The 23288-nt window shown below is 38.7% G+C and overlaps 1 protein-coding gene across 2 annotated transcripts; it reads right to left on the reverse strand.

Annotated features, from left to right (window-relative positions):
• Nucleotides 1-1949: 1949 nt before the first annotated feature.
• Nucleotides 1950-20267, reverse strand: GOLGA5 (golgin A5). Of its 2 annotated transcripts, none has more exons than XM_032188591.1 (13): nucleotides 20205-20267; nucleotides 19119-19734; nucleotides 16175-16396; nucleotides 14949-15168; nucleotides 14265-14388; nucleotides 13252-13455; nucleotides 11919-12089; nucleotides 11152-11280; nucleotides 9131-9229; nucleotides 7870-8095; nucleotides 6529-6634; nucleotides 5141-5204; nucleotides 1950-3344 (listed from the first exon to the last, which is right to left on the reverse strand). In XM_032188591.1, exons 2-13 carry the CDS (start codon nucleotides 19681-19683, stop codon nucleotides 3264-3266), a joined length of 2211 nt encoding a protein of 736 aa, XP_032044482.1. In that variant the 5' UTR covers nucleotides 19684-19734; nucleotides 20205-20267; the 3' UTR covers nucleotides 1950-3263. The 2 variants fall into 2 exon arrangements, with proteins under 2 accessions (XP_032044482.1, XP_032044483.1); XM_032188592.1 differs by lacking the exon at nucleotides 20205-20267 and adding an exon at nucleotides 19930-20021.
• Nucleotides 20268-23288: the final 3021 nt, after the last annotated feature.

The following is a 23288-nucleotide window of genomic DNA, read 5'->3' on the forward strand; positions in this document are numbered from 1 at the left end:
TGTGCAGGGTCTTGGTATACACGTGGCTGACCTGATACAGCAGCTGAAGCCCAGAGGTTGAATATCAGCAAACCGAGATGGCAAAGAAGATTGTTGTCATGCCACGACACGTGAGTGCTCACCCAAAGCCTTCCTTTGCAGAAACTGAAGCCTGGTGAGAGCATGTGTCTAACTGGATGTGTACTGAGGTAGCTGGCCTCTGACAGAAACAGGCCCTTTCTAGGCTGTAAAACATCAGGAAAAGAGCACTCTCACTCTTGCCTGTGGCCTGCCAGCTGCCCTGAGGCCACCATGTCTTGACAGAAGGAGGAAGCTCCCCCCTAGAAAGGCCTAGAAAAGCCATCTACTCCAGACCATAATATGCAAACAGCACAGATGGAAGGGGAAAAATAAAATAATAATAATATCAGCCTTCATCATTTTTGTTTTTGATTCTTTCAAAATCTTCTAGTAAGACATACACTTGGTACCCAGACCAGTTTTAGGGAAGGCAGGACTTTTCTCCAGCCACACAAGGGTCTATCATGCTCTCAAGAAAGTGAGATGCTGCCACTGGAAGAGATTCCTATTCTCTGTGAGTTACTATGGCCATTTCTTTTCTGGTGCAAAGACAGGACCAGCATTTGTAAAATATTAAAAAATAAATAAAATTTGCTATGCCAGTCTATGAAGTGAGGGTAGGTTAACTGCTCCGTAGTACGACAGCCCTAAATAACAGACTTGGCGCTAGGAATATCCTCCCGTCAGTGAAGACGCAGGCCAGCAGCAGCTCCTTGCTCACCCTGAAGCCGTCTGTTCCCTCCTGCCCCCGCCCGGAGCTGCTGGCTGACTTGCTGTCCCTACAGCACCTCTGGCCTAGAGCACACTTGGCTGCGGCAGGACAGCTGACAGCAGGGACCAGAGCTACTAATCCGAGGCAGGAAGTCTACCTTGCCCTTTGACTTAAAATCTGACATTTATATTCAGATAGACTCCATTATATGGTCTTGTGTGCTCCTGCACCTCATCATATGCAGTTTATTGACATGAATTATGAAGGGAAAGAATCCACTATTTAAACAAAAGCATTAAGGAGTAGCTCTTTGTATTGCTTGTGCAACTCCGAAGTGTTTAACATGATCATAAAGGCTTTTCACACATTTCTGTGATTTAAAGAGAGCGTTGAAGGTGGTCACTTACACAAGTATAGCCCTTACTAGCACAGGAACCTTTCTTTCCTTACCCCATGCAATTCTCCACACTGAACTTTGGCAAGGACTTCCAACTATAAACTGCCAACTTCCAGATTTCTTACAAGGTGAAAACATACCCATTCAAAGTGTGATAAAATTGCAACTTTTAAAAATCAAAACGTAACCAGGTTCTCCCCTCAAAGAACTGTGCCTCTCTTTCACAAATAGAGAAAAAAAAAGATTAATAGATAGCAAAGATGGCAGAATTTCTGGGACAACGCATAAAAACCAGAATCATCTTAGCAACATATGCTTACATGGGTCAAGGACACAAGGCCAGTTCTACTCCAGTAGAGGGAGAGGAGAAAGAAAAAAGTATCAGTGGATTAGAAGATCTAAAAAACAGCAACAGCAGGAAAAAACATATGCAAGAGAGAATGAATAGCTGTGCAATTGGTGCAATGCCAGCAAAGGTGAGGGGCTTATACCACCAAAAATGTTCTCCCAGAAATTCACAGTATATTCGAGTACCCAAAATGCTAGGATTCAGTGTTTTGGATGTTTTATAAACAAAACAAACCACAACCAAACAAAACCACACATATACAGAAGGTTTTACATTTGCCCATACCTGAACTCCTCCTATAGCAGTCAGCTATAGGAGCCCAGAGCTTCAAGAATGGCTTTAGTACCAGGACTGGAAACAAAGCAATAGGAAATAGGAAAAGTGCATCAAGTAACACAGAGGGTACAGAAACAGCTTTTTGAAAATGCTCTTTTATTATTTAATTCATCAAAACATTTCAGTTTTCTCTACCAGATCTGAATCAGAGCAGCAATAACATTTTTCCACTGTAACATTTCCATAGGAGATAGTATGACAGACTTCGTGCACAGGACCAAAGCTCAGTGTGTTCAAATCACATGAAGACTGAACTACATCCATTAGAGTAGGTGTGACAAATTGCTTTTAGTCATCTTTTCATTACTCAGCTTTGAGTACTACATAGGAAAAAATCTCTTAAAGAAAGAAAGTGACCTTGTATTATTGTGCTAGTGTATCGAGAACTCATAATTAAAAGTGCCAAACTAACAACAGAACTACTACAGTAGATTTGGTTTGGTTCTATGGGTTTTACGGTAAGTCTTTGATGAGATGTATTTGATGAGATGTGTTTATTAGTACATTTGATAATTATTTAGACAGAATTATTTTTTCATTATACAAAATCTGTCACAGAAATAGCTTTAATTAGGTACCTAAAGTTTTAGAAAATAAATATTTCAGTGAATATTAGGTTTGATTAAGACACATAGTAATGAGAGGTATATAAGAAAATGCAGTTAAAATACGTAACTTTCAAGAGGAAAAGGAAACACCATTATTTCTGAAGGATTTGAACCTTCCTTCTTGAAACCTCCATTTCTCTCTCTCTCCAATAAAGCTCTAGTACCAGCATTTAAATAGGCAACCCCACTATTCAGCTGATAGGGAAGATACATCTATTGCACCAAAGTACAAAGCTAAGAAGAATGTATAATATTTTATTTTTCAGCTTATTTACAAAAAGATATTGCACCAATCCATTGTTATTTTTTCAGTTTAACAGTTTCCTTAAAGAAAAGACTACTATTTACAAAGTTAAAAACAGAAGTGCAAAAGCAGACTGAAAGAAACCAGAAAGAAAGGTTTATTTAAATTGCTAAGTACAGTTTTTTACCTGACCATAGCCCATAACCAGCACTTTCTAAAACAGTTTATTTATCTGTAACTTCAGCAATCCTTGCATTTCTCTGTAGGTGCAAGCTTTATCTTTTACACTAACCATGGGAAGGTTTATGTAAAATGTAAAAGCTAAACTGAGCTTAACTTAATAGCTTTATTTCTTCAGGAAAGTGATGCTTTTTTAGGTAAATCAGAAGAGCTACATAGTATTATACGTGTATTTAAGAAGTAGTGATAAATCAGGCATGATGGTTTTCGTTCTTCCTAAACAGCATGAGAAAAAGTTTGCCAGTATTTCTGGACTGATTACTCTAAATACACTGCCAGTCCAAGTTACACAGCACAGCATATGGTCCTGTCTTGGTCTATCTGCCACTGGGACTGTCGTGATGCATTTCTGGGGTGTAGGTAAGTAGAACAATCATTACCCACAGATGAAGCAATGCCTGGGAAAAGAGAAGAAAGCATTAACTTATCAGCACATACAATCATCATTTACAGCAACAATGTAAGCTAAAAGAAGCTATTTCTGTACAAATATTTTAAGTATTTTTCATATTATTCTTCTAAAAAAATAATTCTTATTTGCATAATGAAATGCTGAGTCAGATACTGAAGATGCCATTCACACAAAGCTAAAGATTTTATACAAACAGCAAAAAGAAATCTACAGCAATCCAGGTGGCTTCTTTATGTCCTCCGCCTCCTCTTTCCATCCATGCCCCAGTAGTTCCAGGTGTTCTCCCCAATACCCAGCCTAGCCCACAGAAACCACATTGTGTGATCAGCCTAGAGCAAGCAGTAAGCCACAGCTCCTGTGCAAACTGACCAATACCAGACAGTGTAAAAGCAGCTGAGCTGTACTTTCCTTCCCCTTACTAAGGGCACTGTTTTGAGGTATTTTTATGAACAGCATAGGAACATAAATTCTCATTCAAATTTTGTTGAAATTATACAGTATCATAGATTATCCTAAGTTAGAAGGGATCCGCAAGGATCAGAGTCCAACTCCTGGCTCCACCTACGACCATCCAAAAAATCAGACCATGCATCCGAGAGCAATGTCCAAATGTTTCTTGAAGCAATCATGGCACCAAGCTTGCTGGAGTTCTCTGGGGAACCTTTTGCAGTAACCAAATACAGTTGCTCTGGGTGTAACAAAGGGAGATAACTGACAGTACCTAAGCCATATTTTAAAAAATGTATTTTTTTTTTTTTTTAAAAAAAAGCAAGACCTATGCATTAAAATTACAATAGTCATAGCCAAGGTTCCAGTTGAAAAAGGGTAATTGTCATTGATTGCCCAACAGAGGGCTCCTGTGCAACCATTATTGAGTAGCTTCGGCAGTAAAATTCTTCAGTGTTTTAGCACAAAGCATTTTATTCCCATATTGGGAAGCCTAAGTCATGAAGAAAGAGAGGTCAGGAATTAAAGAGCCCTGTTCCTTACAGTACTTAATAAGCTGAAAGAAAGCATCACAGGGGAAAACTGTCATTTCCTTGATTTATGTGCCTCTGCTTTATTTCCTGAAACAGTGACAGTTGTTCTCAGAGACTCTGTTCAGAGAAATCATTATGTGTTCTCAAGCAACATAATTTCTTTCATTTCAAAGACTTGACTAATGAGTATTTTCAAGCAGGACAGATTGCACACATACCTTACCACAGGTCACTTCAACTGACAGACATCTGCCCTCCAGTGGAAAAGGAAGGAATTTCATTTTTATCAATTGCAGCTGACAATCTCACCTAATATGGATAAGCAACTTTCTACTACTTGGTGAATTCTAGGAGAAAAAACTTTACTGGCTACTTTTTCAACTTCTAGAGTAGCATGATTATTAATTACTGAAAAAAAGTGGATGGGCAAATATTAAGAACACCTACAGTAGAAGTCAATTTCCTGAACTCAGTGTATATAGGTCACAATACCGTTTTGTATTTTAATTCTCACCCCATTTTTTTACAGTCTTTTAAATGGTGGTCACACGAATGTCTTTAAAATTCTATTCCAAGAATTCATAGGAAAAAAGGAAAACTGGCAAGCAACATGACTCCAGAATGCTGTTTTGTAAGTACTACTAAATATTCTACTGAAAAAAAAAAAGTACCAACATTGAGTTGTTAAAGTTAATTATATAGCCTTTTGCTTTTAAACATCAAATTTCAATTTCAGATGTACTACGTGAATAGGCTATCAAAAACTTATACTATATTCTTACTTTGAAGAAAACTTACTCACCATATAGATGATTACAAAGACTCTTGCTATGGGATACCGTCTTAAAAAGATTCCTAGCCGAATGCTATACAAGTATAAGGAAAAAAAAAAACAAAACAAAAAACAAACACAAACATGTACAAGTTAGCAGCGAGCAAAAAAATTCCCATTCCTCTCATTCTACTCACCACAAACTCAAATTACTGCTGATGTTATATACATCTTTGTTTCTGACTTGAATTTTACTTCATGTATTCAAGACATTCAATGGAGTGAGAAAATTCAGAATTTAGACCACTAAAGGTGATTTTGTTTTTTTGGTCACATGCTAGGCCCAGAAGTTATGAATAGAGCTAAGAAGTGATATGGGCATTTTAAACTCACAAATTTGCCAAATTTTGTTACTTGAGGAGCTTTCATAAATCTTTTTGTAAAAAATTGAAGCATCTAAAAACCTTGTTCTCATTTGTAAAATCTAACATATCAACAATCTTGCATTTTATTAATGAAAAGGACATAGGTTTTCAAAGTTTACTGCTACAACACTACAAAGTATACTGTACTAGATGTGCATTGTTGCTCAATAATGTTGCTTTAAAAAAAAAAAACCATACTGAAGTGATTATGATACTGCCAAGTGAAGCTAAGTATTAAAACATCTCGGGTAATAGGCTCCAATCAAGGAAATCCCAATATTCTTCACAATGAAATTACAGTACCATGAAAGCGCAAAGGATTTCCTGTTAAGATACCTGAGGATTAAAAAGCACTACCTAATTTTGTTTTCTACTGGTATTTGACTGAAGTTTTGGGGCACACCTTTGCTGTGAATACTGATAATTAAACTAACTGCTGAGAAAACTGATCAAAGTAAGTCATTTGCTGGGTCCAGCATGCTTTTTGTCTACTAGTTCTTTGAACAGTTAGTTATCTTTCTTTTATGGTAAACAGCTGTACCAGGTCAGAACCCAGAATCCTGCCTTCTGCCTTCATTAGGATGCCTAAAGAGAAGAAATTGACAGTCCCCAAGCATACACAACACTCCCCCACTAATACTCATACAGTACCCAGACACAATCAAAACCTCTGAAAGTGAAAAATGTAGGAGTTGGTAAAGAAAAGTTATTTTTTTGTGTAAAGTTTAATGATCCTCCTGTATCAAAACCTACAGGATACAACAGCACTGTCTGAATAATTTACTATAGCTTGTAACATCCCAAGGATATAAATATCCTTGGAAAGCACAAGTGAACTAGGTCAATATTTAGTAATTTATACTGTACTCAGTACATTAGCTTCATTATTTTTTACTTTTGCAATTAAAAGCAATTCAAAACAGAAGCTGTGTGACAGAAAACTGCAAAAGGACTCCAGTAATTACAAGATGTATTCCTTTAGCACACTCTTACCTAAACTGATCTATACTACTGGCAGCTTTGCGAACTCTCCCATACATTCCTGCCATGTTAGTATCCATGTCACTGAAAAGGACAGGAACATTACGCATACGAGCACCTATTTGAAGGAAAGAAAGCAAAACATCTCATCAAACTAAAACCAGCTAAATTATTGTCTAAGTAAAATAAATAGTTTACAACAAAGATACATAAAAATCAGAAACAGTGATTCATGATTTGTTCGTTCCATTTTGATGGAGTCAAGGATGTGTGGCGTGAGGGGAGGGTTCCTGATAAACTTACAATCAAGTTAAGCATCTCTTCAATTCAGTACACTTAAAAATTTATTTTAGTTAATAAGACGGACAGATTACCCCAGACAAAATACTGATACCAAAAGCTTGGTATCTAACTCTATTAAGCAATAATAATTATATTTTTAGGTATATAAAATCACAGGTTTGATACTGTAAAACGTTTTTTTGCTTTTAATTCTCATACAGTAAGATTTTGACAGCATTTATGACACTAACTTGTATATTCCAAATATTTCTATTTATACTTTTACTATGCATCAACTTTATTAAAAAAGGATTCTCAGATTAATTGTAATTGCATAAAGAAACTTACTGAAATTGCTTAAAAACAAACCAAAAGGAAATTTGCTAGTTCTCCTGACTTTCTTAAAGGTCTTTCACAAGCAAAGAAACAAAAGCCTAGATAGTCATTTTACACCTCTTAAAATTCATTCATTGCTTTTAAAGTCACTTCTCATATATGTAAATATAAAATTTCAAACTGACTCTGAGAAGTAACATCTCAAAACCATGTATTGTCTGCTGAGGTTCTCCTATAGACAGGATGATTGCTACACAGTACAGATAAACCCACCTGAGAGTAGAACCCCCGTATTTTAAGCTGCTTTTCAAGAAGACCAGGAAGAAAGGAGGAAATTCTTATCAGCTCTCAGAAGTTCCATGTTAACACTCACCTCCCAACACCTTTCTGAAAGGGAACAATACTTCCTGCTCCTAAGATTCCGTTTAAACCCCCAAAGACAGATTTATTTGCACCTGCGACAGGATTTGTAAATAAGACTGTTCTAATAATGTCACAGTACTAAGAATTAAATTGGCTTTATTAAATTTACTTATAGCTCTTACAGACAAAAAGGAGGTTTTAATTTAACTATTTTTGATACTGGCTGTTGCTAACAAGGTCTCTGCTATAAGCACCATTTTCAGATTTTTTTTTCCTTTATAAACTCAAGACCTACAGGAAAAGACATTAGGAAATACAGAAGGCTGAACTGCAGAAAGGACGGAGTTTTAAATATTAGCATTCATTATTTACCTTCAGCACCATCAATTCCTGACATGTTAATGGAAGGCCCATTAGAACTACTGCCTTGGATAGCCTTCAGCTGTTGCTCAAGCCGTTCTAGTTGATAGACAAGTGAGTTTTTCTCTGTGCTCAGGCTCTCTAACATAGTCTGCTTCTGAATAAGTGTTTCTGTCAGCTGATGAAGTCGATTTTCTAGTTCAGTCTGACTACTACTACTTAGAGCCTTGTTTGTGAGCTAAAAAACAAAGCAAAGGAAAAAAAAATCAGAACACATTCAAAATCTGACAAACACGACATATTATAAAACCCGTTTATTCGCTCCCATTTTAGACCCGATCCATCACATACCATTAATATATAGTTTCAATGATGAGATAATGGAATTAGCAGGAGCCAGAGGCAGTGAGATATCCAGAAATACAAGTGGGATATAATGTACCAGGGCAGGTAGCAGGTATTCTTGAAACCAACATTACCGGAAGAGTCATCTGCCAAAAGGCTCACAAACTTTGTATCACACTACACAAGTTTTCAAATCTTCTGACACTAACTGTACAGCTGACCACAGCCAACCCTAGGTTATCAGCTTCTTTAAATATTGACAACTTTTTGTTATGCTAAGATGATTTACACAAAATAAGGCTGATGCCTTTGTACTGTCCAAGGAGGTTGATGATGGCTGACACTATCAGAAGGTTCTAAAACGGATTAGACTGATTTAAGAAAAAGAGTTCCACAAACATACTGGCAGAAATTAGCAGGGACTTAAAACTCTAACACGTCTAACACAACTGCAGATGATGAAGGAGTGAAGAAAGTGGCCAGGCTTGCATTCTGTCCTCATTATCACTGTCTGAGATTGAACAGTAGGCTAGACAGGTAACTAGTCTGAAGGACATCTTATTTTCCTATGCCCAATTAAAAGGATCCCTGCAGAAATAGTGATGACCCAATCAAACACCAATGACTTTTTAGTTTTCAGAAAGAAGAGTATTGATCCAGCACCACCCCAACAGGTCTAGTTGGGTCACAGATGATTTTTTTTTCTTCTGAAGACAAAAGCAAATATAAGTATAAAATTACATTATTTACTACTTTGTGGTTGCATTCTTGTACTCTCTCCACTTAAAGCTCTACTCCGTATTGCAAACAAGTACACACTAACCCATTACTAGAACTTTTGTGTCCTTTGTGCAGCTTAAGCAAATTAATAGTTTTCAACCCTGATTTCATAAGTAAAGGTAATAAAGTTATTTTCTGTATACAGTACCTGATTTCTGAGCTTCTGAATTTCTTCCTCTCTGTCTTTTATTCTGCTTTGCAAAATGTTTTTTGTTCGATACAATTCCTCCTCAGTATAATGGAGTTCCTACGAAATAGATCACAAAGATTTTTTTCATACACGTGTACTTTGAGAGATGTTCTTTTATCAAGAGTTTCACAGTAGAACACAAGTAGGTAATACACTGCAACCAAATATAAACCGAAATTTAATATAATTTTAAAAGTGTCTGTCTATCACCAAGGAAAGAAAAAAAAAATAGAAAAGAGCAGAGTATGAGGATAGAACCTAGAAGACTATCAAATTCTTTTGTGAAGACTGACCTAACAAATATTAGTCCAGACTGGTTCACGAGATTTCATTGGGAATATGATTTATTGTCCTTATATTCTGTTTATTATATTGCTGTCTTTAAATGATGCCATATAACTTAAAGAATTAGGAAATACCTTGGAGGAATCTGTATTTCTAAAACAAACCCATCAACTGAAGATTTTTTTTTAAGTTAAAAAAAACAACAACTTTGGCATATCTGTGTATGACATAGATCTTCCTTAAAAGTTTAGGATAAATGAATGTAATGGAGGGGAGGGGAAATGGGAAGGAATATTAGCAAGGGACAAGTTACCAAACAGCAAAAACTAACTGTAAGTTTTGTTTCTTCCAGCATTTAATGGCTGTGTTAACTCCTACTTAAATACCTACCATACTTGTCTTTCAATTTAAGACAGCCTTCGAATCACTGTACTTCAGCTATCAGCTGCTACAGAAGACAGATAATTATATTTTTCCTTCAAACCATGAGATACACAAGAAATAACCTCTACTTATTTTCCATCTTCAATCTCAGAAACCTTACACCAAGTTAAAGCAATTCCCAGATTGAACAGACCACAATTCTATTAAGTTATCAATGCACACAATTACCTTAAAAGCACATGTACCTGTATGTCATCAAAAGGAATACTTCGTTTTCTGTAATAACTGATAATGCCTCTTTTTTTTTTTTTTTTTTTTTTTTTTTTTTTTTTTTTTTTTTTTAAGAAAAAAGACTTTACCTCACTTTTTCTATACATAGTATTGACATAAAATATACCCTTCAGAACGGCAGGAGTAACATAATACAGACTACCATCTGCTATGATATAATAAACATCAGCTATCCATCAACAGCAGACCTCAACTTCTGCCTTTTAATTAGTTCAAGCTGCTAGCATCTCATTAAAATGTAATTTCTGAAAGGACAGATAATCCTGTAAGATAAATTGTTCCTAGCAGATACAGTGTACTCTCCCGCTTTCCTCGTTATTAATTCTCTTTACATGAGCTTTTTTTTTTGAAACAGAAATTTTAATAGGATGCAAATCATTTGTCCGATTTTTACTGAATATTTAGTTTAAAATATGAGTTTGCCTTCCCCCCCCCTCTTTTTAGCACAAAACTGCTTAAAAAGATGACAAGATCTGACAAAATTCACTAGTACCATTTTACCAGCTATTTTTCTTATAAAGCATTTTGAAAGTAAACTCTAGCTTCAGAACTGACTAACGAGTAGATTAAAAAGACTATGAATTTGGTATTACAATAACACTGTTTGAAGAGCTAAGTCTTCCGTAGAAATTGAGCACAGGAAGTCCTCTCGTAACCATTTTTAGTATTTAAATTTCTTGATATAAATAACAGTTACACATCCTACTATACCCCCGTTGTAGAATTGTTCCCCTGCTGACTAAAATTCAAGACCACGATCAATTTTGTGCACTCCCCACTGTCATATTTATGCTTTAATACATCACTGAGATCTCCATTTATCAGGAGTACTGCTTCTTACTGGTTGCACTGTGGCCTAGTGACACTCATTAAACTTAAGGGGATTTCTTTAGAATACAGGAAGAAAAAATAATCTAAATACCATATAAGCTACTCTCTCATTAAGCTGAATGCTCTACCGATGACACCAAATGGGGCCTAAAATAAGACAGCCCAATCAGCTTTCAAGAATTCCTTACCTGTTTTTGCCGTTCTAGTTCAGCTTCTGCCTCTTGCTTGGCCATTTTCTGTGCTGCTATTTGCTCTTGTAGGTCTTGAAGCTGCTCCCTCACTGACTCAGCTTCACTTACCTGCTGAGTCTCCATATCCTGAAATTAACAGAATGTTCCCATTTCACTAACATTTAAACAATACTGCAATCTGTCATAGATAACAGCAAAGAGTTTTATCTTCAAAAATCTTTCCAAGAACAATGACAGTGATGGTGAATGAAATAAGTGACATTCACTCATTCTATACAGATTATTTTTATTATAATAGAAATAAGATAAATGCATTTTGTAAACATGAGAAGCCTCCAGGTGATTTTTTCCCTTCTACTGTTTAGAGGCTACAAGTGCGTGAAGCAGGCTCACATGCAACTGCTGGGTTAAGCCAATTATGCCCCAGACTCAGATTACCTATATCCTTTTCTGCAAGGGCTACTAATCCTTGAAGCAACTGTAATCTCTGCACAAGTCACTAGGCTTGTTTGGAAAGAAATGCTTACCTCAAAAGGAGCGTGTAATAGTGAGGAAAGAAAGAATGGTATCCACAATACTCCTCCCACCAGCATGGGAAGAAATTGGGTATCTACAGGTATTTGACCCACACTGAGAAAAAGTTGGCTTGTTTTAATACTAGGTCAAGTAAACAAGTAAATATTAGAAACATCAGCCCTAAAGTACACAAGAACACAGACCTTTGTACATAGTTAACTACACAGACATGTAGTAATCATAGCTACCTGCAGCTCTGTTCTCATCTGCTGTATTTGCCCCATTAGCTTCTGTATTTCTTCTCTCTGAGTGTCACGCTCATGTCTCAGTTCTTCCAGTTCCATTGTGCTTGCTGTATGGCTATCCATACCTTCAATACCAGAGCCTTCTTTTAGACTGTTTATCAACTTTTCTTTGGACTGAAATAATAAATCAATATATTATTGACAGCAATTTTTAACAAGTGCTCAAAAACAACTTGTCAAAATGGCTTTGCTCTAAAATTCGTATGTAGATGTACAGCTTGAAGTACTTTATCTGTGAAATGAAGTGCTTTATCTGTTCTTTTAGCCAAGTTACTAATGACCCTACAGATTTTAAAATGGAAAATGGTTCTCCAGTCTTATTTTTTCTGATTTCCTGTACGCCATTAGATTGGATTCACTGAAAGTCTGTGTTATCTGAAGAAGAGTAACGTTTTTGGTTTTAGTGCATGGATTGTTAAACGTGTCACTGATAAAAATTCTGGCTTTCCAGGTAACACACGAGAGCAAACAGACATTTCTGGCAAAGCTTTAGTCTATCCTTTCTCCTGCCAACAAAGCCAAGTTAAGAACCAAAACCAACAATAACTCTTCTGGGAAACAAAATGAACCTTTTTATTCAGAATCAACCTAACATTAGCTTGACATTGGTTCCTGATCTCATGCATCTTGTATTCATCATGATGATTTAAATACTGTCCTCAGGTATCAGACTAAATTCATGAACCTAGAATAGAATTTACCTTTAACATTTTGCTAACTTTCATAAACAAAACTCAAATTAGCCAAGTTTGTTTTTTCTAACTTTGATAAGTTAAGTAGTACTACACAAAATATGTAATTTTGCCATTGTTTATATAGTGCAACCTTTGAGTATATATAAAAATATTTTCTTTGATTTACACATAACCATCCACGGCATGCTATGCTTCAGCCTCAAGCAGAATAGAGCAATTTCTTGACACAAGAACACAGGGTGTGGAACAAATTGTAGGTTACATCTATGTACCTATCTGCCTAAGATCAGGCTCTTTGATGAGGCACACATTGACAGCTATTGCACAATAAGTGCAATAGTTCACTTGGGTATTTCTTTAAGTTCAGGACCCAAACTTCCATTGTAATTATGAAAACCAACCTGTAAACTTGAATTTTGGAGGCACAAAATGCAGATTGGTAGCTGTTCTGTACAGGTATCGTATACCCCAAAGGAAATTACAGATTACATGGAAAAAACACAGATTGAATTACTTGAGGCATAGCACATTAAAAACTTAGGTGTACAGATCAAACTGGTTTTCTTTGAAGAAATGCTTACTTGGAGTATGCGAGTCGCTTTTTGTTTGTAGTCTGCCAGTTCCTGTTTTGCAGATTCTAGGTGGTTTTTAGTTACTTTGACTTGCTGCTGAAGCTCATCAGCTCGCCTTTTTTCATCTAAAAACTTTCTTTCTGCTTCAGTTATCCCTTCTGCCAATTTCTGACGTTCTGCTTCCAGTTTACTTAAACGCGCCGCAAACTCATTCTATTAGCAATAAAGAAACAATACGTTGTGTTTAAACACAATCTTAACTTTAACCTAGAAAGCAAGAAATAAAAGTTTAAAAGCAACTACACTTGAAACAACACCTCACATCAACTGCCTCCAACTTAGAGATGCATTAGTGCTATGTGCAAGAAATCCTGCTAGCTTAAGGAAATGGCAAATGAGAACAGTAAAAATATAAATTTCTTTCCCACATCAGAAGTGGGTCTTATGATTTACATATACTTGGTAAACAAAAAGCAAGGTCTTTGTGAAAAAAATGTTATCAAATTTCAACTGCCACATTTTGATGTAGTTTAAAAAAAAAAAAAAAACACCAATAAGGATTTTCATAGATGTTATTAATGTATAATAAGGCACGCTAAATGTGGAATGCACGGGCTCCAGCAACATGAACTACCACATTTACCATAGCAGTAATCACTCAGCCTAATATTCTTAAGCTTACACACTAAAACTGTGAGACAGTGGGTGGGGACACAACCCACACATAGAAAATTAAATTGATTACAGATTTGGTTTTAAAATATATGTTTTTACATCAAATATAACATTAAAAAAAATCAGCATCAATTCTCAAAAGCTTTTAATCATAAAGCTTTCAAAATAACAGAAAGTAAACTAGCATCATGGATGCTAGTGCAACAGAAGCAGAAGCAGCACATCTTTCCAAGCACTTAGTACCCTGAGCAGGAAATAGAGTCAAGGGAAAAAGACAGTAGTAAGAACCTCACAGATTTGATCTCAAAAGGAGAGTCTGAAACTCTTCTTTAATCTTCCCATCTAACCTGCATTTGTTTGTAACTTTCTTGCTCTCGCTTCAGTGCAGAGTCTGCATCACGCAACCTGTCCTGAAGGGTTTGGAGGGCTTGATTTTGCAGACTGCTCCCTTCACTGTGGTCTTGTATTATCCTGAAAGCGATACACATATTAAGTGAGAAATAAGAAATCTAGCGTGATTTTAAGGCAGAAATACGACTACCTCATTTTAAGACCAGCCTCAAAAATTTACATGGTAAATTACTGAACATGGCTGGCTACGGTTGTGAGGTGTGGAGTCAGTAACTCATGCAGCCCCTCCCTGACCTATATTCTGGAACATCCAGGGGCAGACTCATATCCCAGCACTGACGTAAGTCAAAAAGTCTTTATATGTGTGGATAAGCACTTGGATTTTTCAAGGTAAATATTTCTTGAGATCTGTAGCTTCGGGCCTGTGACAGAAATGTAAATACATTATACAAAACGTATTTCAATGATGAGGTGGCAATTGCTCGTATTTAATATTTATTTACCCAGTTTCCACTGCCAGCTATGATGTAATGGGCTTAATGTAAATGTTCGTATTTCAAAACTTGGTGCAGTCTGCCCACATTAGTTTAGTCGTTTTTATTCTTAAAGAGACTATTCTACCTTGAATTTTGAAGCTTACTACTATTTGCAAAGTCATGAAGTCTGAAATTATGACGTACCGTGATTTTTCACTCTGCAATGCTTCCAAAGCTTCCGTTCGAGAACTTAAGAGCTGGTCAGCTTCTTGCAAGCGTACTTTCAGCACAGCTAGCTGGGAATCCTTGGCACCAACAGCTTCCGTCAGATCATCAACTCGAGCTCGAAGTTCTCTAACCATCCTGTCGCTCTTCGAATGATCAACATTCCACTTCTCCACTCTTTCCCGGGATTTGTTCAATTCTACAAAGTAAAACATTTTTTTGAAGTTTTTACAAATACAGTATTCCAAGTGTAAGTGGCCAAGATGCATGTCAGTAATGCTGAAACTTTGTGAGTTACCAAGACATAACAAATGCCAGACTCTGGCTGTCAGACCCATAACCAGTAACACATGGTCTCAAAACTGGTATCCTCAGTCTGACACTGTTATTTGCCTCATCCCTTGCAATGAACTACTACTGAATAGCCCTGTTTGTGTGAGAAAACCTTTGGAAACCTCTGCATAAAGCATCCAGTTCAACTAAATGTGACAGTAAGATCAACCTGAAATACAGTCAGCAGAAAAATACATCAGTGTTAAAATAACACCTGAATACTCACCTAGACTTTTGTTTTTAATCAAAGATTACATGTTAAGCTTCAATGGAGATGAAAACTCTCTGGCTCATACAGTTACTTTGAGAAACAAAAGCAGTCCCTCTGTCTTGTGCCTAACTGTAGCAGTTAGACAAACATTTTATTACTGAAGTGCTTTTATTTTCATTTGTTATATTTGCCACTTCATGGGGCTTTGAAAAAGCTAGCAAAATCATATAAAAGTATTACATATGATATTTTTAATGTCAATTTACAGGCTTTAGAGATCATAGCTTACAGCCAGAGAGTAGTCACGTTTCAAGTACTTAAAGAAATTTACTCTAATTATTTTGCGAGGACTTTTGAAAGGCAGGGAGACTATTCTAATAATGTTAACATCTGTTGTTTTAAGAAGGTGCAAGTTGTGAAACTAACTCAACTACATCATTCTAGTCAACATTTGTGTCATTTTCATAGTTGAACAAGACTTTTAGTTTCTCCAAGTCCATTACTCTGAAATCCAGGAATCATTTTGCTTGGTAAGTCATACATCCTAATTCACTAGAAAGACTTTATTATAGTTATAGAACACTAACACAGTAACAGCATCATTTTCTGGTTTACTAGCATTTTAACTATATCATATAGCTTAGTTTCCAAACTACAGTACCTTCTTGTGTTTCTTTGGACCTCTGAATTAATGATGCCATTTCTTGATTTAAAGATTGCACTTCATTCCGCAACAGCTGATTCTCCAGGCGAAGATTGGATAGCTCGTGTGATTTGAGATCATCATTAGCTGTAAGGCTAGGATTAGCTACTGCACTTAGCGAGGAATCCTTCACGCCATCCACTTGTGCTCCCAGACCAGAATCTGAACTGTCTGGAGTTTCTGTACAGAGAGAGACAAGTTAGAACTGTACCTATTTGGAGATCACCTTGACACAAACAGTAATTTCCTGTTATGCACCAGTGGTTAAATGCATTTAATCCAATTAAAAAACATCAAAATAGCTTATATTGAAATGGAACATGGCACCACTTCTCCACATGGACTTGCACACAATAGACAATGATACAGTATATAGGCATCATGCAGCGATTTTGCTAACCCAGCAAGACAAAAGTCATTAAATTTCTCATTTGGATTCTGAGATGTTAACACTTTTTTTTATGACTATGCTGCCCAGAGATGTCTTCAGAAGCTGCAAGAACAGCAGAAGATATTAAAAATACTAAAAATTGCAGTACTTGCTATGTATAAATTCATCTGGTTTTCCATTAAGGGTTTGATTTTACAGACACAGATTTTATTTTTAAAAAATCTGTTCAGATGGCCATATTTTATCACTTTGGTGTCAAGCCTAAATATGCAATTCAGCCACACAGCTACACGTTTTAGTTACTTCTATGTAAAAAAGCATTTTCAGAATCACTTCAGTCAAAACATCATCTTACTGACAATTCTGCTTTTTAAAAGTACTTTTACTATGAGAAATATTTGCAGTGACTCAAAGCAGAAGTGTAACCTTTCCTTTCTCTAATGGGAAAATGCAAGGTAGATACACTCTGTCAAACTGTTAAAAGCTTTCTGCCAACAGAAACTAATTCTCTCAATTATGAAAACCACAATGCAGATTCTTACTTTTTTTTTTTTTAATCTTAGAACCACAATGAAAACAGCAAGAGAATTCCTGGCAGCTGTCTGAAGAATCCCCTGTGACGATGGGGGAAGCTACAGCCCCTCTCCAGCATGCACACACACACACACAGGGCACTGCTTCCAGCTGTCTGCAGACTGGAATTGAGACTGAAATTCGTGCAGCCTCTCTGGCAGTCTTGATTTCAACGTGCAAACAGCTGGAAGCTTTGCACCAGTGTAAACATAAGACAGCGTGTCATGCAAGGAGCAAACGAGCAGGTGATCCAAAACCACGACTTTGGAATTCAGTACATCCCAGGCACGTAACATGAAAATCCATGGGGATAGACCGCAACAAATTCAACACAAGACTGCAGTTTAGCTGCCACCGTGTTATTTATTTCACTCTGTGATTCCAGCCAACCTGCTCCACCTTTCTGGCTACCACTGCAACAGGCTGTATCACCTGGTGCCCAGGGAGCTGGGACAGACTGTTAATGCTGAGCAACGTACCAGCAAGTAGCTGCAGTGACAGCAAAATTCATTCCACGTTTTCTCAAATCTCTTTACTATTTAAACGGTTCTACAAAATGTTGTTTCCTTCCTTTCAACTCATTTACACAACTTCCAAATTATCAGACAATCCATCTTCATTCCTTTGTCTGGAAAGCTCAAGAGATTAATGAAGCTAATGAAGCAAGAAATTAGCCATTTACAGCACATACTGAATTGCATCCAGAGCAATGTACAAACTTTAGCATTAGTTGTTTCTGTCTACAGCTAATAGACCATAATCTATTCCAACAACTGTTAAACGGCTATCTAAATGCAGTATCTATGCAGTTGACTTTGAAACTAGTGTTCTCCAACTCTATGCATTAATTGCACACTTCCTCACTTGGCTGCTCCAAAATGCTAAACTACTCAAAAACCCTCAGAAGAAAACTCAAGGGACCACACTGAGCAAAACAAGCATATTCCCTGAGCACCAATTATCAACACAGAGTGTGCCATGGTGTCGTTTCACATGTGACTATTAAGCCTTACTGAAAAGTTACAGACCCAGAAATACAAAACAGTCACATCTTTTTGGAAACGATCCCTTTTTACATCTTCCACTCTTCAGCATACTTAATACAGTTAGCCAAAAACTAGCACTTACTTAGTGCTTCACATCCTCAATGTTCTGAAGAAGTAATATTCTAACTATGTAATTAAGGAATACAATCCTTTGCTTCAATTTTATAGAAAACAACATTAAGGATACAGGTTGGAGACAGAGACCATGAGCTCCTGACACTTTCCAGCTGCATTCTCCTTAGCAGAGACTTGAGAGTAACCCCAAGTTCTGACCACCTGGCCTGCAAGCTATTTCAGGTTCTGGATACAGACTGCAGTAATGAACTACTTCTGGCAAACCCAAAGGCCTCATCCATCTCTCTCAAGCCTGTAGCTCTACAACAGCCTGCCCACATCCAATTTCCCCCTCTGCAAGCCACCCAAGTTTGACAGCTTACCCCTTCATGGCGGAAGGGATCAAAACTCACACTACCCCACGTGGGGCACTGGACAACATCCAGCACCATCCACCAGCTGTGGCAAATGTCACTGCCTCGCTGACGTGGCATCACCAGGGAAGAGCCCTGGGCAATGGAACAAAGGCAGCAGCGCCAGAACCTATGCTTCTATGTGGGGACGCACAGGAGCTGATGCAAGGTCAGCCCACAGCTTGGGGAGGTCGAGGTGAGCAGCAGCACTGAGCTGTATCGAGAACACACAGGATTTACGTGGTACCTACAGAGCTTGCCAAATTAGCGTGATAATCCAAGTGATTAAAAATGTTAAGGGCCCTGCTGAACTCCACGCATTTGACTGATGCTAAATGTTTCAAGTGTCAGCAAATCCACTACCTAGCCTTACCCTACACGTATGTGGGTTTTAAATATCTCTAGGTTCAGTATCATTAAACTACCATTGCCTTGGCTCCTGGTGGAATTATCTTCAGTAGTTTTTCCACTCTGCGTACTCGTAGACACAGAACTAATGCTTGAAGTCCGAGAGTGATTTTGAGTAACAGGCGCCTTGCTCTTCTCTCTTTTAGAGTCCATCCTTCCATTAGGCTCTTTCTCAGAACTGTTGAGAAAATCAAATAGCAACTCATCATCAGGTTCAGACTTTTTTCTCCTCACAAAATGTGAGGAAGCTCTGGGTGCAGAAACGCTTTCTGCGGAAGAAGCAACTTCTGAAGATGTCCTACGTGCTGGTTTTACATTTGCTGTTCCTGCTAGGATTGTAGCCTTTTGGTGTTTAATATTATCGGCTGCTGAGGAAATGTAGGCTGCTTTGGATGACGTCTGGTACTTCAGCTCTCCCGAATGCTGCTGCAGTTCTGAATACTCATTGGCAGAGTCCAAATTCTTGTTATCATAAACTGCACTGCTTGCTGTGTCCTTTTTGCTCAGAGCCGACGCAGCACCTTGATCGACCCTGTTGAGGAGATCCTCTGCCTTTCCAGCGAGATCAACCAGCCAAGACATGATCGATGTCTGCCGATGACCTCTACAAAATTAAAATCTCAGGAACATGAGCTGGAAAAGACATAGAAAAATCAGACAGGTGTTGATAAGACAGAAAGTGAAAAAAATGCTACCTGAAAAAATGCTGCGTTCATGTGTTATGGCTGTAATTCTGCTAATACTTTTGTCCTGACAGCTTTGTATTTCGGTGTTTGGATAACGAACGGGCTTCTTAGCACAATGCACAAACCCCAAACCTTACTGTACCTGCTCCTGGCACCAGCAGCTGCCAGGCAGCGCCCAGCCGGTTGGCCCAGCTGCAGCAATCACAGCAAGCAAGGCCCGCGGGCACCTGGCAGCACCCACACCCGGCGGGAGGACGAGAAGCGGCCAGACGCTTCCCACAGCCACAGCCCCACACACAAACCCCATTCCTTACGAGCCTGCCCTGCAGATTTCGATATGGGGCCCAGAGGGGGCTCTCCCCTCTCCCCTCTCCCCGCTCCCAACGGCCCCCAACGGCCCCCCCAGCCCCCACCCACCGGGTCAGGCCGCGGCCCGGGCCCCGCCGAGCCCCTTCCGGTAGACGTGGCCGCCTTCCGGGCCGCCCCCCGGGCATGCGCAGGAGGCGTTGCAGAGCCCCGCCCACACGCGGGACGAGGGGCGTGGCGATAGCAACGCCCCGCCCCCGAGGGGTGACGTCACCGGTCCTGAGGGGCCGGCCCCGCCCCCGGCTGCGGTGCGGCGCTGAGGGGGCAGGGGGAGCCCCAGCCCCGCCGTGCCGCGCATGGGGGGGGCGCGGCTCCCATCCCGGGGGCGGGCCCCTTATCGCCCTCAGCAGCCCCTCCCGCACACATGTCCTGCACGATAAGGCTCACGGCGCCTAAAAGTACTTTAAAGATGCTGTGCAAGCAAGGGTGATGTGGGTAACGGGTAAACAGCCTGACGTTGTCCTGGTTTTCTTCAGATAAAGGTCACCTGAGGTATCGCGACATGCCTCAGAGGCTGAGCCCAGGGCAACCCAGGGCTCCCCACGTCCTTATGGACTACGTTATAGGAGTGCCCGGGGGTTCCCACTGGTAAAGAAATAATCAAGCTCTAAACCCGCTTATTGTCAGTCTTCAACTTCCTTTTCATAAAGTCTCTCAGGATTTCTCAGGCTATTTCCTGGTGACCCATCGTGATCCTCGATGAATTCAAGCAGACCATTTCCCTTCTCAAAACCCCGTGATGTGGAGGTTTGCGTGACAAAAAAGGGTCTTGTGAATGCTCCAGCCAAGGGATTTGGTATAAAGAACATCTTCAGCACTCTCTTTAGATAGATTTGCTCTATTTGGCAAGTTTCACTTCCAACCAAAGGAGAAAAAACAAGTAAAAATTTACTTTTATAAATGAAAACTACAAGGAATAACATACAATTCCAGCAGTGAGGGATACTTATGATTATTTGTTATCGTTAAATATATAAAGGGCACATTCAGGAGGAAGGAAGTTTTCGTACAAACAGGAGACTTTGTGTGTATGGGGTTGAAGTACCCAGCAAGCACCTTAGATAATTTCAGACTAGTGTTTATTGTTGCGTAAGAAGAAAAGAATACCTCTCTCATGATGTTGTTTCATCAGTCTCAAAGTTATTGTTCTCATTAGCTAAAAGGGGAAGTGGGGCCTGAGGCATCTGTTTTGCGTGTTAAGCACATGATGGTGAGTGAAGGAGAAAACCAAAACTTTTTGTGGAAATCCAAAGAGCACCTTCTGTTAACTGATAGGTCAGTTAAAGCAAGGGATGGAGAAAAATGTCCAAAGAATAGGGCCCATGTCACATGCAGGAGAATAAGAATGGATCTCCCTTCACAATTGCTCCAGTCCTAAAAACACAAGTAAAATATGGCACATTTCCAAGACAACACCAACTTCACATTTATTTACTTTTAACAAGAAAGTCTACTCTGACTGAGAGACGGTTTTTGCAGTAATATTCAGTCACTATTTCAGGGTGAAACCTTTTGGTGGATGTCAGATTTATATGTGACAGCACAAGATCCCTCTCACATTCTTGTCCATACACGTTTTACTATTTAGAGTCCCTCTCAACAGTGGTGTTTGGGTGAAGACACTTGGCTAGTGTTTGGAGGGACCTTCACACCTTAGATGTCCTGACACTCGTGACAGCAATGTCTTTCCCTCTCATTATCTGTGACTCAGTGTCCCAAACCTGCAGTACCAGAACACTTGCAAGCTTTACGGGTGTTCCTTTTCTTCTGTAAATGCTTATTCTTAGTAAGGATAGTTGTTAAAGTGTACATAATATTAGGTTAGGATTTTTTGTTATTGTTCTTTCTCCCACCCTCACCCCTTTATTTGTTTCTTCTGTTCTCTTCCTCTTAGATTCTACCTACAAATGACCCTGCTAATCTTCCTGGACAAAGAATAAAAAGCTTCTAAGAAATATTCTGTCCCTATAAGGTCCCTTCTAACCCAAAGCATTCTATGATATCCTATGATAATATAGGATATCTTTTGCACCCAGAGGGAGTATGATTAATATCACACTCCAGAGGGAGTATGATTAAGAAAGCTGAGAACATATGCATGAATTATTTTTAATGGCAAAATCCATGTGTCATTCCTGAGACTGTGGAACACCAGGAACAATTACTTAAAGAGAACTTTGAAAGATCATCACATGATCATCCATTCCTTCTTGTCACATTGCCCACAGAAATGATGGAGTAGTTGGTGATTAAAAGGAAGGCATCTAGCTGTAAAAGGAATAATTTTTCCAGCATTTCTTCCGGACAGGATAGTGCAAGACCTTGGAAAAACTGTCTGTTAGCCCACAAAGCTCCAGCTGCCAAATTACGAATCTGATGACTTCTGAGTGAAACATCTCACTAGTGCTGCTAAGGCACACAGTCCCAACATCGTCAGTAGTAACAGGCCCGCCATGAAGGTAATTGATGGACCTCTCTCAATACAAAACAACATTTTCCCTTTACTTCTTTATTATCTTCTACACCAGACACGTTACAACTAACCCCTATGCAGATAACTTCACCACACACAACTTCGACTCAAGCCTGATATACAACAGCTAGAATTCAAATGAAAACAATAGGGAACTCACAAGGTATGGGAAGATTATGGAGAGTTCCAGTATAGGGCAAAGGTCCCAAATGTTCATCTACAGATATGAATTATTGGTTTTCATTAGGCCTCATTAAGACTTAAACCCCAGGAGGAGATACCAACCCTGCTGCCTATTCCGAACATTCTCACAGAACTCGTACTGTCACGAGTTAATAGAAAATCCATCCTGCCTCATGACTGATGAAGCAACAGAGTGGAAATACTGAATTCACAACCTTTGACTTCCACGTCATGTGATTCAGCGTGCTGCACATTATCATCATTTCAATTCATGGACCTCTATCACCTTCCCAGACACTACTTAGAAAAAGAGTTCAGGACCCCACAGAAGTCATGTTATCCTTCAGTAGGAAGGAACCAAAAAACTGTGGAGTATCTTCTCTTCATGTAATATTTTACACCTCAACAACTAATGCCTTGTTTTCAAGTGTTGTAATACCATCTGTTCATATTTCAATAGGCTCAGTTAATTTTCCCTT

Source organism: Aythya fuligula, chromosome 5, assembly GCF_009819795.1.
Source record: "Aythya fuligula isolate bAytFul2 chromosome 5, bAytFul2.pri, whole genome shotgun sequence".
Lineage (NCBI taxonomy): Eukaryota > Metazoa > Chordata > Aves > Anseriformes > Anatidae > Aythya > Aythya fuligula.

Coding starts and splice junctions, on each gene's coding strand:
- GOLGA5 (XM_032188591.1), bottom strand. CDS start 19,683: ATGTCTTGGCTGGTTGATCTCGCTGGAAAGGCAGAGGATCTCCTCAAC. Junction 12,090..13,251: donor AAGCGACTCGCATACTCCAA/GTAAGCATTTCT, acceptor TTATTATTTCAG/TCCAAAGAAAAGTTGATAAA. Junction 11,281..11,918: donor AGATGAGAACAGAGCTGCAG/GTAGCTATGATT, acceptor TGTTAATTTCAG/GATATGGAGACTCAGCAGGT.